This window comes from Acanthisitta chloris, unplaced genomic scaffold (genome assembly GCF_000695815.1).
Source record: "Acanthisitta chloris isolate BGI_N310 unplaced genomic scaffold, ASM69581v1 scaffold20507, whole genome shotgun sequence".
NCBI lineage: Eukaryota > Metazoa > Chordata > Aves > Passeriformes > Acanthisittidae > Acanthisitta > Acanthisitta chloris.
In genome coordinates, this window is record NW_008681196.1 from 8275 (window position 1) to 24318 (window position 16044).

A 16044-nucleotide genomic window follows, 5' to 3' on the forward strand; every position below is an offset into this window, starting at 1 on the left:
TTGTTCAGCAGCAATACAAGGAAAAGTAACCTGCTTTGAAGGGAAAAAAAAAAGGTGCCACAGTAGTTTGCTAAACATTTTTAAAAATGGGAGAGAAGCAAGGTGGGTGATGTGTACTGCTTGTTGAATGATCTGTTTGCATAAAGAGTTGTCTCATACAGAAAATTCTTAATAAGGGATCTTATTTCATTCTAGGTCACGTTATGATGAAAAACATTATGGAAAGAGTTCTTATGAATGGAAATAGTGCTAATTCAGAGGTATGTTTTAGGTATTTTGGAGCAAGTTTGGGGTTTTCTTTGTAGCTGCCATTACATTTTTTTTAAAAGACAACTTTGTTCAGAGTAAATCTAAAACAACTATTCTAGTCAAACAGCAGTTTGACTCCTAAGCAATTCAAAATACCAGACATTATGTAGGGGAAAACCTAAAATCACTATCAACAGCATGATAATATATTGGGCTTCATGTATTATTCTTATGGAATTTAAGGTGTAACATGTACTAAAACCAGGATACACATTTAATGAAATGAAAAATGGAAATGTGTGTGTGTACTTGGGCATTCCCATAGAACGTTAAGTAAATATCGCTGCTGTACTGCTGAAGGGATTTCTACTATGTGTCTTTCTTGTTAATTGGTAATAATAACTTTGCATTAAAAGGTAAAGGAAGCCACAATCTAAAATTTAAAACTTAAGTTATTTTTAAACTTACTTCTTGTCACTAATTTACATAATTAAAATTTTTTTTGAAGTTACTCAAGACTATGCTTTCCAGTGCAAACCATCTAAGAAGGTAGAGTTCAGTTGAAGTACAGTACCCCTTTCCATCTTTATCTAATCATCCACCAAGAATTCACTGCTAATTGATGCCTTTAAATTTGATGGGCAACTTAAATGAAACAATGTTGTACTATTTTAGCAGCACTGTGTATAGTGAATTGTAACTGTAGATAGGACTGAGTGTAATAGGTGGTGAAAGTTTGGGTAGTTTCTGACAGAGACTGAATAGCTTAAAGGAAAAAGCCCTAGAAAGTGTCTATTAAATAAGCTGTTTTCAAAGCACTGTCTTGAAATTTATCTGGTTTTATACTTAGATGCTGTACAACAACAGCAGCAGGCACCTAGACAAGAAACAGGGTACTGGCCTTGTTGAACTTTAGGTTTAACCTGGTAAAGCTACCCTTTTGTGTGTCTAGTGAAACAAAGTGAAGATACTTTTCCTCTTAGAGGTTTACGGTTTAATTTTACTCTTTGTCTGTTTTTTAGTTTAAAATGAACAATTCACTTATCTCAGGAGCTAGATACCACTGTAGACCCAGAAAAACTTATACAATGATTATTTGAGTCCAGAGTTTAAAAAAAGAAGAGTTTTTCTTGCAATGATAAATTTGGATTAAACTTGGTTAGTTAGGGCACAGTAATGGCATTTTAATCTTTTGTGTGCTTTATATGGGAGGAACTTTGTTATTCTGTTCCTAGTCCTCTGATGTGGGATTTAGGGCTGTCTGAGACAAGCTTTGTGTTTATGTCTTCTGTATTTCCTTCAATGGCTGCTTCAGCACTAGATCCTGTAGTAGTCATGTACACTGAAAAAAAAAGTGCAGTGTAACTTCATAATATCTACCAGGAGTAATAAAACCTTTTGTTGGGGCAAGGGAACCTGTTAGAACAGAGCTGCTGCTGTACTTAAAAGAAGTCTGAAGTACAGCTGTGGCCTTTGATCATTATTGTGTCTTAGTTTGGTTTGGGGGCTTTCACTTCGTAAGGGTGAGTTGTCATGACAGGCTGCAAAAATGAAACTTCTTATTTTTTAAAATACTGACTCTATTGGTAATACAAATTCATGTTAGGGAAGCTTTTTTTACTCTGGAGAACTTTGTGCTGAGCCAATCATTCCTATCAAGCAAGTTTTCTGAGAATGAAATGCAGAAGTCAGAGCTGCCTCTTTATAGGATTGATGCTGGAGTGTTTTTGCTGTAAGAGGAGAAGGGTTTTGCACAGGAGAAAGGAAAATATTGGATGGGATATTATAGTGGTGTTTTAGAAACACTTCCTGACAATGTAGGCTCAGAATTGCATCCAGTCTGTTTGAATTGGGGCTTTGTGGGGTTTTTGTTTTCTCTTGATTTCACAGTTCATTAAATTTTCTGTAAGCAGCAGTGTTCTCTATATCCAACAAACTCCCCTGTAACTTCAAATAAACACCGCTTTAATTATCAGTTACTAAACTGATTTATCTTCATTTAAAAAATCCAGTATAAGTGGCTGACGTCTCCATCTTCCAAGGATGCTTTGAAAACTAGACCAAAGAAAAGAACTATTGTCCTAGGAAGTGGTCGAAAAGGAAAAGCTACTATTCGTATTGGTAATACTGACTTTACTTCTGCTGGCTGTAGTAAATTTTGTCTACAAAATTATATTTTAATGCGTAAGAGCTTTAATTATAAAATACAGGGTGTGTCTAAATGTTAGTGTTTTGCTGAACATTTGTCTCCAAAAGAATTCCATTTATTCTTAATTTAGTATTGTGTCTTCTGTGAGAAACTTACTGGGTTTTGTAGTGCTGCTAGATCTGTGGAAAAATGATAGAATACAATGACTTAAATACGTGGAATGATTGCACATACTTATTCTGAGTGCATCCTCTCCACAAGCTTTCACTGGTGGGAAGCTTGGCATTAGTAAGTTTCCTAGTTCTTCCTATGTTGTAACCTTTCTGTAGCAGGCTGTCCTCTGCCAGAGCAAGGAAGCATGTGTTTTTTACTGATGTACAAAATGTTCTAAGATTCTTTTTTTTAAACTTCATGTAAATGTGTTATAAATAGTATGTTTAAAATGACATAGGTGTCTTGAATATTTATAATAATTAATCACTGATAGTTGTGATACACTAAATATTTTCCAGTAAGCTACTAACATTTCACTGTAATACATTTGGCTGCCTTCCATCTTTGCCCTAGTTATCTGGAAGCACAGAGGTAAGCATAAATCAGATTGAACTCTTTGTTGAAATAAAACTGTGGAGATCAGGGTGGTGGAAGAAGAAAATGCCTGACTCTATAGAGTTGTGGTGGGTTTTTTGTTTGGGGTTTTTTTCCCTTGTTTTGTGGTTTGCTGTGTGTGGGGTTTGTGTGTGTTTTGTTTGTTTTTTTTTAAGAGAGGGAGGGAGTCAAGAGGTGAAAAGTATTCTGTTTGCTTTGTTGAGAAGAAACTGAAGTTTGGGATTCTATTACCGTAGTTACGCATTTCTATACCATTATAAAATCAGTTGTTTTATTGAATTCAGAGATACAGTAACCTAAGTTCTCACTAGTTTAACTGTATAAAATATTAGGTGAACAGTTTTCTGGACTTGTTAGTTTTTGACTTACAGAGAACCTGAGGTAGAGTGATCATCCATCCACACTCTAGGTGTCTATTCTGAATCTGCTTTGATAGTATATGACTTAAACAACAGCAAAAGACTGGACTAGTGAACATGACTTTTTACTATTAGTCCTCTTAAGTGAAGAGATTGCCAGCGTTCTGTACAGGTGATCTGCATGAGTACCAGCTTTATTTTTAAACATTTTGCCCACAGATAAACCAACGTTCTTCACACTAAAGCCACTAGAGGTCAGTTTGAAGCACATAGATAGCTTTATTTTCTATGTGGACTGTCTAAAGCTCCAACGTGAGACAGTGGAATTAGGTATCTGAAATTAGTAATGTGAACAAACCTCTTCAGCTTCAAAATTTTAATTCCTTTTGTTGAGTAACAGCTTGTCTTACTTGCATCAGCGTGACATAGCAGTTAAGTATACTAGCTTATAATTGCAAGCAGATAAACTGTCCACCCTTCTTTTAGAGGAGCAAAAGAAAAGTTTTTGGACACTTCAACAAAATTAGATTGAAAGACAGATTTCCTACAAGTCCCTATTAGTACATAGGAGATATTACTTATGAACAGTAAGTTGTGAAATGATTAGGTATAATGAATTCTGTTTTCTTCTGCTGATCAATACAGGATTATCATCTAAAAAATCCATAAGTCCTGGGAAAAAAAATACATCTGTGAAAGATAGTTACTCACCAAAACCACTACCACCAGGCACGAAAGGCTTCCTTCCTTGGCGCACAGCAGAGCGAGCGAAGAGAGTCAGGTGAGGTTTTCTTAGTACAAGGGAAAATACTAGAGCACAAAACCTGCATGATAAATACAGTGAAGAACAGTGTTAGTTTTTTTTAATATATGATGTGAGAGTTAGACACAGAATTTCATATTGCATCCATATTTTTTTATGTTTATATAAACGTTGTGGATTTTACATAAACTCTATTCTAGTAAATATTTAAAATACACAAAAATATATGATGGCCATAGGAATAGTTAGATGTAGCAAAAAAACCCTACCACAACAATACCTACCTTGCCTGCTTGTTCTTTTGTTAATAATGATTTAGCAGATGTATCATAGATGAAAATGTTAGTTTTCTAAGTTTACAGTATAGTTGACATAGCATACAGTTCAAGGTGCCTAGGTATTTTTCCACCTCTTGTTTCTGCTCCATCTCCCCCTGTAGCAGTATAATTATTGTGATCATCTAAGCCTTTTGAATGGAAAATAAAACTAAAAAAAGTCACACTTGAAACAGTTTTTGTTTGTATTATTTTTTTAAACATATTCCCTAGACCTTAGCCTCTCAAAATGGACGCTACGTAACTATTAAAAGAAAAAAATACTTAACGGTCTATCATAACTATAGTTATTAAACTTGTTTTTCAAAATGCTGAGCACCGAATTCTCCTGTTGACTTTAGTTCAAAATAATTAACTAAGCAAGATGCCTATTGAAGGTATGTTAGCATCCAGTAATGTTGCTCTAAATCATGATTAAGTAGGGGGTGCTAACAGAACAAAATGAGGATGAATGAGGGTTAAAGAGATAGAGTGCAGTGTCCGATGCTGGTTTTACTCTTACTGCTTCACTTGTCCTAGAATCCTGTGTTTGGAAGTGGGTGTAGCAATGGTGGCATTATAAAGTTACTTTTCTCAAAAGTGTGTTGTTTTTTTTCGAACTTTAGAGGGGGGGCAGTGGATCGTGCTGGAGAATTGCCAGTGAAGATTCAGGTACTGTTTCTCTTATTATATAGTGGTTTCTTTAGTAGACCAATGTCTGAAAAAAAAGATTAAAGTGTTCTCAACAGAATCTTTTTGTCTAAATGTTAAGCCTGGAACATGATTTTAAAGATTCTTTCTTATAGAAGGCCAAAAAGTTAGTTTGCATCAGCATTTGGTTGGAACTTCTTTGATGCTTTTTGTCTCTGTATGTCTTGGTTTCCTCGTCCTATGAGCAAGCTGGGTTGGAGTATGGGCACAATCCCCCCAGAGGCAATAAAGAGGACTAATAGCATTTTTCTCTGAAGGGTCCTGCAAACCATCTATTCTCTCTTGGATTTGGATTACATACTTGTGTTTGCACTGGTCTGTGAACCTCTCTACTAAACATACCAGCAGAGAACAATCTGCTCTTTCTTCTTTGCATCTCATTTCTGTCTTTCCTCCTGTCCCACCCTCCAGAGAACAGCTGGAGAAGTGGTTTTGTATACTAATAAAGTGGCTAAAAACTAGCTCACAGAAGGGTCTGATGCCTGCTGAAGCCAGTGCACTCATCCCCTGCTCTGGCATAGGCTCCCCATGGACTACAGTCTTTTGGGAAAATCAGCTTTGGCCACAGATCCTTCGGTCCAGCCCTCTGCTCTGGCATGTGTCTTTCCTGGCTGGAGTGAGGATATTGGCTTCACCATGGAGCACCTCCTCCTGCTCCCAGCCTGGTGTTTCCTCTCCTCTTTCTCACTGTTATTGTTCCCAACTGTTCTGCCTGTCTGGCATTTTTTGCTCTTTGTTAATCTGACTCTCTCCGAGGCACCACCAGGTTGGCAGCTCCACTTTGTGCGTTGCAGGGGCTGCCCCTGCTGCTGAATCCTCGCCACATACACCCAACATATGCATACGTAGGATTGATTTTTTTGATACTGTTCTATGCAAATTTATTTAAAAATTGCGTAGCTGGACAGTGTGTATACATTGTAGGGGTCTGTAGGAAATGACTGCATTTAAATTAAGCTTTTCTTACTGTTTAATCTTCAAATTTTGCTGTGCACTGTAATGCTCTGAGTGGGTGTGTTTTTGTTTTCTGATGTAATTAGACAAGTGTTCCTGTGAAAGTGACATTAGAAAGTGCCTCTTCATCTGAAACTGAAGGCACAGAAGATTTGGATGATATCCACCATCCTGTTTTGGCAAAATCATTAGATAAGATTAGTGTAACGCAGTATCAACAGTTGCAGGTAAGAAGCATGTTTTGTGCCTTCGACACCATAAAGGCAAAGTTTGTTAATTAAACCCTGTTTTATTCAGAAAATTGTAGTTAAGCAAATAACCACTCAAGGAGCAGGATTTTGGAATAACTCTTAATTATCCTGCTTTATGTCACAAAGGGTTTTGTTTCAAAAGATATATGTCAAATAAGCAGTGGATATCCAATCTCTTAATATTCTAATAAAGACATGTGTGCTATAAGAATATTGTCAAATCAGTGCCATAACAAGGAAATAGCTTCACTTAATGCACACAACTGCACTATGTGTAATTTCTCTGTTCCAGTCTTGAATCACGGTTCACAAATTTTTGATCAGTCTTATTATCTGTAATATTTTCTTCCAATCATTTCCTTTATTAAAGTAATTTAATCTTATTTCTAAGAGCTAAAATATTGTAATGATTGTTGTGTAAAAATAAGTACAAAAATAACTGAAAGTGTATTAGAGCTCCATTTTATAATTGAGCTTAGTAACGAACTTCTTTTGGGGTTTTTTTTGTTACTCCCTCTACTCTGATAGTTGTAAAAAATTAATAGTGAAGCTGACTGTTTCTGCTAATGTCTTGACTGGGAAAGTTCTTACTAAAGTAAAGGGAAAAAAGGTGTATTTCAGTGGCTCAGTAATGCTGCTGAGGCAATCTAGCACTATTATAAAGTAACACCCTCAGGCAGAATTTCTGAAGCGTTAGGATTTGAATTCTGTTTGGAGAATCTGAACTGCCTCCAAATGAGTACTAATAAAAATAAAACCTCTAGTCTGTCTGGTTTTGGTGGTGGTTGTCAGTGTGCCACACTGGGAGAATTTACTGTTTGTGTGTGTAGATATTAAAACTGTATAGCTGTCTTTATGTGAGTGGAGTGAAGTTAAGTTATAACTTGTTGCAGGTCTGTAGGTAGTTGGAGTGTTTAGGGTGATTTAGAGTTGTGGAAAGCAAAAGGGCTCTACAAATACTGCCTGAATAACTAGCTACTGCCTTCTTTTTTTCAGCTGATGTACCTTTTCTTTAGACATACCTTTTTGTCTCTAGAACTTTTTGCTCAGGAAGATGTCAAGGTTTTCACGTTGCTGGTACTTTAAGTTGTATAGCGCCTCTCTTTGGGGATGATTTCATATCACTGTTCATGTACAAGATGTTGACATTGTGCTATGTGGTCGCCTTAGCACTCATCAGAAGCATTGTGTCCGGAATCATAGAACTCCATGTCATGTGCATGTCCAGAAACTTCTATGCAGGATGTACTATGCTTTCAGGAAACACTTGGTGTATTTATTCTTGGTGTTTGAAGAGGAAGTATTATTATTTTCAGGACATATTGCAGATGCAGACAGTGTTCTGTGCTTCGGGGAAGAGTCGTCATATTGACCTGTGATGTCAGTGTTACCTGTAGTAGTACATGTAGAGCAACTGTAAGGAAGGGATAATTTGTGATTAATATGAGCTTCCTGGAGGGTAAACCCACAAATGTTAGCAGCCTACCCCAAAATTGGTTTTAAATTTACTGTACTTGTAAAGGTCCAGATTTTTCTGATTTTCTGAACTTGAAAACCCAAATGCTTTTTTAGGCCATGATTGCATATCAAATAGCACAGTTTGAGCAGTCTCCAGCTGTTTCTATGCCTCATCTGTCCTTTTTGTTCCCTTGACACAAAGCAGGTTTTACATTATGGCAGTACCAAACTATCAACTTGTCACCATTGAACTATGATAGCTATTTCCCCTTGTCCCATAGTGCTTTTTCACTTCTTGCTTCAGTCTCTTTGCCTCATGTCTTTATTCATGTTTGTCTGATCATAAGACAAGTTGATTCAACATGCCAACATGGAGAAAACTCATGTAGTTAAACAAGAAGTGTTTAAAGTGCACCGTCCTGCACCAGGGGATGAACAACCCCAAGCACCAATATCTGCTGAGGGCAGACCATCTGGAATGCAGCGCTGCAGAAAATGCCTTGAGGGTCCTGGTGGACACTAAGTTGAACATGAGCCAGCAATGTAGCCTTAGAGCAAAGGAGGTGCATGTTGGACTACATTAGGAAGAATTTTACCAGTAGGCTGAGGGAAGTGATCCTTCCTTTGCTGGGGAGGCCTCATGTGTGAAGTACTGTGTCCAACTCTGGACTCCCCAGTACAAGTCAAACATGGGCACCCTGGAGAGAGCTCAACAAAGAGCCACAAGGATGGTTAAGGAACTGGAGCATCTCTCCTCTGAGGAAAAGCTGAGAGAACTAGGTTTGTCCAGTCTGGAGGAGAGAAGGCTCAGGGAGGGATCTTACCAATTTATATAAATACCCAAAGGGAGGGTGCAAATAGGGTGGAGCCCATCTCTTTTCCAGTGACAGGGTAAGAGGTGGTGGGCAGAAGCTGAAACACAGGAGGCTCATTCTGAACATCAGGAAGCACTTTTTCACTGTGAGGATGACTGAACACTGGCACAGGTTGCCCAGAGCAGTTGTGGCATCTCCCTCCTGAAGAGATATTACAAAAGCATCTAGATGTGAACCTGGACAGCTTGTTGTAGGTGGCCCTGCTTGAGCAGAGGGTTGTACCAGGGAACTGCCAAAGATCCCTTCCACCCCAAGCCAGTCTGTGATTCGTTGGTAGTTTTCCAGATTAGTGTTCAGCTATCTTAGTGATTCATGTTGGTTTATGTGATTGGGTGTGTTTCAGAAGTGGAGTATGGTAAGTGGCAGAAGTCTGTGGCTGATAATGTGAGAGAGGAAGTGGAGGACCCTTTTTATCTGCATTAATTTGGCTTAGGTAATGTCCTTAACCAGCTCTTACTGCAGAGCAGCTTGAGGAGGGGAGCTGCCTTGAGGAACCAGTCTAACTGAAAAGTAATCCAGTGTATTTGGTGGTAGCAGTCCTTTCAGTAAAGTGGGACAACCAGCTGTGCTAGAACAATGATGGGAATGCAGCGTGGGAACTCCTTAAACTGCTGCTGTGCCAAAAAACTCTCCAAACACTCCTTGATGTGACTAAATGACCAGACTTTCACTTTACTTGAGAACTTCTCTGCATTGTTCTGCTTAAAAAGGGCCTTTAAGCATACTGCTTAGTGGAACAAGTAGTACTTATGTTTTCTTTAAATAAAAAAACCCTTGGCTACTGAAAAGCTTAATTTCTGCTTAAATGGAAAATAAGAACTGATAAGTATTCTTTCCTTCCACTAGAGGGAATCAAATGTCAGAATGGCTTCTGATGAAGGATGTGATTGAGGAAACTCCATATTTTTAAATTTTAACTAAGGCTTTAAATGGTGAACTTCACCCTTACTCAAGTTAACAGGGCAATTACAAAGAAGTAGAGATTGCACTATAACTATTTTCTTTTAAAATAAGAACAACAATGTAATCAAGTAGAAAAACAGGGCTCATTAGTTACTGAAGTTTTTTAAATGTAAGTTTTTAAACTTCGTTTGTATACCTCTGCCTACTGGTGAGTAGTCATACTGCAGACAGTAATTCTGAGGCCTACATATATTTTGGGTATTCAATTTCATCTTAAAGGCTCTCAGTGATGTCTTTCTAGGCTATATTTTTGAAGACTTAGTCTTGTAGCCTAGATGTACATTTAGGTTTCTGATGTATTTTAATGATTTTAATTCTGCACGAAGACAAAGAGATTGTGTCAGCTAGTGAATTTCTTAAAGAATAAAGCGAACATATACTTGTAATTCTGGGGTGGCAAATAGGTTCACACGGGTGCAAGGCATCTTCCTTTAAATGCCAGCTTTCATACTGCTTATGATGAGATGTAACTGCAGTGTTTGTCAGGTTTTTTGTGAAGTCAGTCCATAACCGTCATATATTATGTACATCTACAGTGTGATAAATCAAACTTCCACGTTCCTGGCTGAACAGGGAAACTTTGCAGGAAATTATGAAAAAAAAAAAAGAGAGTTTACCAACTCTGGAAAAAAAGGGCAGGCTACCCAATAAGAGTTCAAGAATTTAGTCACGTCACATAGGAAGAAAATTAGAGAGACAAAGGCACAATTTGAATTAAATCTGGCCACTTCTGTCAGGGATAATTTAATTTAGTGTTATCTGTGGCAATATTACAAATCTGTTGAGTGAATCACACGTATTTCTACTTTCCTGTCTTAATTTTGTGCATCCCAGAGTTATGTACTGGTAGACCCCCATCATATATTTTTGTAGAAGATATGTTACTGTTTGGAATGCCATGTGTTAGTTGTTAATTAGATATGTTGAGTTTTTCTATAATACTGCATGCTGATCTGACATTATGAGATAAATTTCATGATAGTTTATCTGTGTTTTGATAGTTGAAACTGGAAGAATGCATGGAAAAATTAAAGGAAGAACAAAGAGCTAGAGTAAAGGCTGAAGAGCGGATAATGGAGGTAAAGATACTTAACTGTTAGTCATCTTCACTTTTAAAGGAAGCACCAATTAAAATTCCCACTTGCTTAATTAGGAGTAATCATCAATGACCACTAATGTGGTACTTTCCAGAGTTTCAGTTCAAAGTCACGTGGATCATTTACTAGTCTAAGGGAAATGATGAAATCTGTGTTTAGTAATGCGTGTGTGTTCTCGTGTGATCCTATTCCAGAGCCTTGAACTCCAGATCAAGTTACTCTTTCAATGTGTTTTAATCTTTTGGTGTATTACTGATGATCTGAGGCATCCTGATCCTTGTTTTTCTCAAGAAAGTGATTAAATCTGTTTGCAGTTGGCACACATGGATAGTTGTTTGAGATCTTCCAACTCATTAATCATGACTTGTGCTGAAAAGCTGTTTGTTGCAAATGTTATTTAGTTTGGCTTATTCTGTACCTTTGATTTCTGCAGGCAGTAACAATGCTGGATGGTTTTCTGCATGTCAGTTGTAGCTTTGGCAAAACTGAAATAACTACTTACCACCATTAACTTGTGAAGCCTATTTTCCCTCTGCCTTTTGTTGCTGACCTTAAAATACTCTTTTGCTCCAATAAGCAAAATTTCTTCTAATAGAGTTGAGTGTAAGATAGTATAAACAAATGGATTTGATTCTTAGATGTGATCTGAAAAGAGTGAAAATGGTGATACCCTTTGGCATTTGGCCAACAAATGGTATCCCACAGTACAGGGGTCAGATATCCACAAAGGATTCTGCACTCTACAGTGTTTGCTGTAGGCCTCTCATCTGCATTCTCCTGTAATGTGATGTGCACCAGTGGGCTCTGCTCTGTATCTGTTGTCTGAATACTTAAATACTTTTTAAGGTTAAACACCCCTTGCAAGAAATCTTTCTCTGTTGTGCTAGACTGCTTGGACCTAGCACCTTGTTTGGGGAAAAAGGATAAAGTAAGTAGTAGTAGTCTCTAAAAGTTTTTATTTGGATGCTTATTTAACATCTACCATGCGCTACACAGTCTATAAATTTTTTGTCCTCCCATAAAAATTAAAAGGAGGAAAGTCTGTGCTAGCACTGATTGCATAGCTCTAATCTTAAATGAGTGTCTGAGTTAATGCTTCCCACAAAGACAAAACCTTGTACCTCTTGCAGTTATTCAACTTTCATTTTGTCATCAATTTGATTAATGTTCAATGTGGAGAAAAAGTGCTGGGAGAGATAACAGTAGTATGCATTCCCTCTGATGCAGAGGGGTGAATATAAAGGGTTTCTTATAGTAAAATAAGTCATTTGATGCTAATGTGTCATAAAATACATGCAAAATAACATATGAAAGCTAATTTTTTTTCTGCTTATACTTGCTCTGTAGCATTCTGTACATGCTGAAGAGTGTGCTGAGCCAGCAGGTTTGAGTGCCTGCAGCAATATCACTATGGTAGCATAGAACTGCAGCTGTGGATAAACAGACCTGCACAGAGCTCAGTGTAACAGGGCTCTGAGTATGTCTGGTACAGAAAACTCTGTATCTGTTATATCAGTGTCTTTGGATATTCCTCTTCATGATGCTTCTCTTTAGGCTCGCAAAGGTGAGGTTTGATATTTTGGGATTTTTTTAAACTGAAAATGAAAGAAATTACCTTTTTTTTTTCCTCCCTCCTAGCTGGAAATTGAAAATGCAAGATTAAGGAATATAAATATCTCCCAATCAGAGGTTCTTCATGCACAGTCAGTAACCAGCATGATTTTGGAAGATGAAGGTGTTCTAGGCAGCATTGAGAACTCTTTCCAAAAGTTTCATGCTTTTTTAGACCTCCTTAAAGATGCTGGGTAGGTTGTCAGTTCACTTAAGTCTTGCTGTTTCTGCTGAGATCTTTTTCCTAAATTATCCTCACAATGAAGTCTGCTGTTTTCTACCCACCAGGTCTCTAGGGACTGTGCTTGCAAAGAGCAGAGTTAAAAATTAGCCATGTACCCATTGTTTAGTCTTATCCTAGTGGGAAAAAGATGATCCAAGCACTGTCCAGATGAATTTGTTTATCTGTTCTTAGGAAAGCCTTTCAAGAAGCACATTCCAAAAGAGTAGAAAGCTTCTATTAAAGAATGCTTCCAAGTCTTCATTGAATCACCTGTGGCTTTTAGCATTGACATGATATGAAAGTCCAAAATGAAGCTGAATTGGCTTCAGAAAGTGTCCTGTTGCCTTGGGCCCCCCATTTATTACTTGAAGTAGAGAGATCCAGATGGATGAATCTGGCCTCTCTATTTAAATTTGGGATTATTTTTTATTACTGGAATTATTTTTAGAGAGTATTGATTAAAGTTTTTACTAAGGATCTACCAGTGTACCTGCAGTTTCTCAGAGGCTTTCCATTTGTCAAAAATTTAAGCTTAAACCTGATTTGTAAACCTTTATGTAGCCAGGCATGGCAATCTCATTCCCGAGAATGAGGGAATGATATGAACATATGTTATTGTCTACTCCATGTGTTCAGAGAAGATAACAAAAGATTTTATTTGCCCTCACTGCTTCCCACTGCCAAATTGTAATGATGTAATTCAGGACAAGTGGCAATGGCCTCAAGTTGTGCCAGGTGTGGTTTAGACTGGATATTAGAAAAATTTTCTTCACTGCAATGGTGGTGAGACATTGGAACGGGCTGCCTAGGGAAGTGGTGGAATTACCACCCCTGGAATTGTTAAAAAAATATCTAATGTGGTGCATAGTGGACATAGTTTAGTGGTGGATCTGGCAGATTAATGCCTGGGCTTGATGGTCTTAAGAGATCTTTTTCAATCTTAATGATTCTATGATTTGAACTTAATGTAAATTTTGCACTGAGTCTGTGACAATCAGCTGGTAGAACTGCCATTACTTCAAGAACTAATTTCAAACTTTTGAGGATTTTAACTGCATGGAAAATAATTTTTTTCATATGGGGCCTATGTCTGCTCATGATAATATGTAGCTGCTCTGAAAGTTACAGAATCATGATCACAAAGAATGCTCTTCTCAATAAAGTTCTGTATACCGTATGCTGTGCTATCAGCTGATGGCTGAAACTTCTCACTTCTTTTTGAGGCTTAAAACACCCAAGTGGCTGGTTTGGCTGACTTGTAGGCTGGCAGATAACACAACATCGCTGTATTTGTGAAGCATGTCATTAGCGTGTTAGAGATCATGCTAGTTTGGAGGTGTGCATAATTCTTCTGCTTGAGTGACAGTTTTAATCTTTGTTCTATCTGACATGGAAGCTGCTTACCAGCATCCTGCTCAGAGTTCAGTGTGAACTGGGAGAAGTTCATTCTCAGCAGTTGAGTTTTGAACATGCAGGCTAATTTGTGCAAAAGTAAGACAATGCCTTTAGCTACTTGTTTTTACTTTGGTTAAGATATTTTGGGCTTCTCATCAAATAATGAAAATGATCTTCAAAGCTTCAAACAGATTCTTCTTCTTCTGGTTTTAAATCTTTAGTTCTTTCAAAGGATAAGAATTGTTTGTGTCTTTGTCTATTAAACTTATATTTTACAGACTTGGACAACTTGCTGTACTAGCTGGCATAGACCAGTCAGATTTTGGTCTTTGGGGGCATGCACAAATGAGTTCTATTCTTGGTAAACCTGCTAACACAGTGAAGGAGAAGTCTTCGGAAGAAGAAAGACAGGAACATATCCAGAATAACAAAGTAAGTGTATAGAGGGCATGTGTGAAGCAATTTTACTTGATATTATTTAAAGTACTTTTTAGCTGTTATCCCTCTGTGATTCATGAAGTTATTACTGCAATCTTTTGCTGTGGCTGCATTTATACAGATAATAATAATAATTCAATGATTAATGTAAGCTTTTACCATTTGGAACAGAAACCATTGTATTTTGCAATGTATTTAAGAAAGTATTGGTTGTAATTATGTTGTTTCTTACTCTGAAATAAGAAGTTCCAATAGTGGTATGCATCCATTAAAAATGGAAAATAAAAATAACTAGTTTTTTTTTAAACATTCAGGAGTGACATATAGTGGTTTTATAAACCAAGTCTGATAGTAGAGGCTAGTACAATGTGCCTGCTGAAAATCCCAAATTAACTTTCAGGCGTATATGTCCAGCCCTGAAAGTTGTCTGGGCTGTAACATAAATTTCAGGCAACTATGAATTTGCAGTATTTGTAAATATTGCATAAGATTTTAGTTTCTACTCTGAAGTTAATAAATAGGAAAGCTTTTGGATTTTTCAAAGGAGATATTAAAGTTCCTGTAAGAAAAGATAAAAAATGACCCATCTTAAGTTTTTAAGGCTGTTAAGAGTTATTATATTGGCAGCCTACAGCCTTGTCCAAGAGGAATAAAACTGTCATGCCTAAGAATCTCTTCGCATTCCAGTCTGCTCCTTTCAGTGTTCCAGATTCCTCAAGAACACTATGAAGTAAAACAGTAAAACGTGTTGGGTTTTTTTAACAGTGTGGAAAGCAATTTCCAGTTTTCCTGTTTGAGACTCTTGTTCTTATCTGCTGGTATTGGTGGTTAGTTTGGATTCTTGTAGCATTAGGTATTGTGGGATACACTACTGTGACTACACCGCTTTGAGCTGTGAGCAAATGTAATGAGTTGCAAGTATTTTGGAATGATAGACATGATTAAGTTTTGGCTGCTTCCATGTCACTGGCAGGTTTCTGTAGTATAAATTTAAAGCTACATGTAAAACTGTAATATGCCTACTCTGTCATTATCACCCTAGCAATCTTCTGAAACTTGCTTGTTTTGACAAGTGGTAAAATCAGTGCAATTGCTATATTGTGTATTTTATTTTGCTATGCAGACTTCAGTATATATGGTAGTTGCGATACTGATTTTTCTTTTCTCTAGTTGCATCAGTATCTTCATTGAGATTTCTTGTTTCAGAACAGAGCTGGGGATGTGCAAGTTTCTCTTCCTGGCACGTTTCAATCCCAGATGGTTGTAAATAATGCCTTCTCTGCACTTAGAGAAATACAAGAACTTCAGACTGCTGGACAGCAGTACCAGTCAGGCTCATGGAGGGAAAATGAAGCTCAAACAATTGACCAAAATAAAGAGGATAAGCCTCAATGTAGTACCCCAATATCCTCTGAGAGAAGAGTCAAACAAAATGAAAAAGCTAAAGGACATCACTCAGCAAAGCAGTTGAATTCATTTTCTGAATCCAGTCTGAATTCATTTTCTGAATCCAGTATACATGTTAAAAGTAATGATAGCAGAATATCCAGTGGTATTTCTGGTGAAAAAAGCAAAAATTCTTCTTCTAAGAAATATCTCTCTAGAGTAAATGAAATGGCGGCTCC

At 37.3% G+C, this 16044-nt stretch overlaps 1 protein-coding gene across 1 annotated transcript in view; it reads left to right on the forward strand.

The window, feature by feature from the left end:
* Positions 1-16024, forward strand: part of CEP78 (centrosomal protein 78kDa) — a gene marked incomplete at its 3' end in the record, with an annotated part of 22459 nt that extends 6435 nt beyond the window's left edge. Inside the window, exons 7-15 of the mRNA XM_009078031.1 lie at positions 196-260; positions 2262-2370; positions 4012-4147; positions 5070-5115; positions 6195-6335; positions 10657-10734; positions 12391-12557; positions 14260-14413; positions 15626-16024. Coding sequence (XP_009076279.1) covers positions 196-260; positions 2262-2370; positions 4012-4147; positions 5070-5115; positions 6195-6335; positions 10657-10734; positions 12391-12557; positions 14260-14413; positions 15626-16024 — 1295 coding nt within the window. The remainder of the gene's footprint in view (positions 1-195; positions 261-2261; positions 2371-4011; positions 4148-5069; positions 5116-6194; positions 6336-10656; positions 10735-12390; positions 12558-14259; positions 14414-15625) is intronic.
* Between the last annotated feature and the right edge of the window lie 20 nt (positions 16025-16044).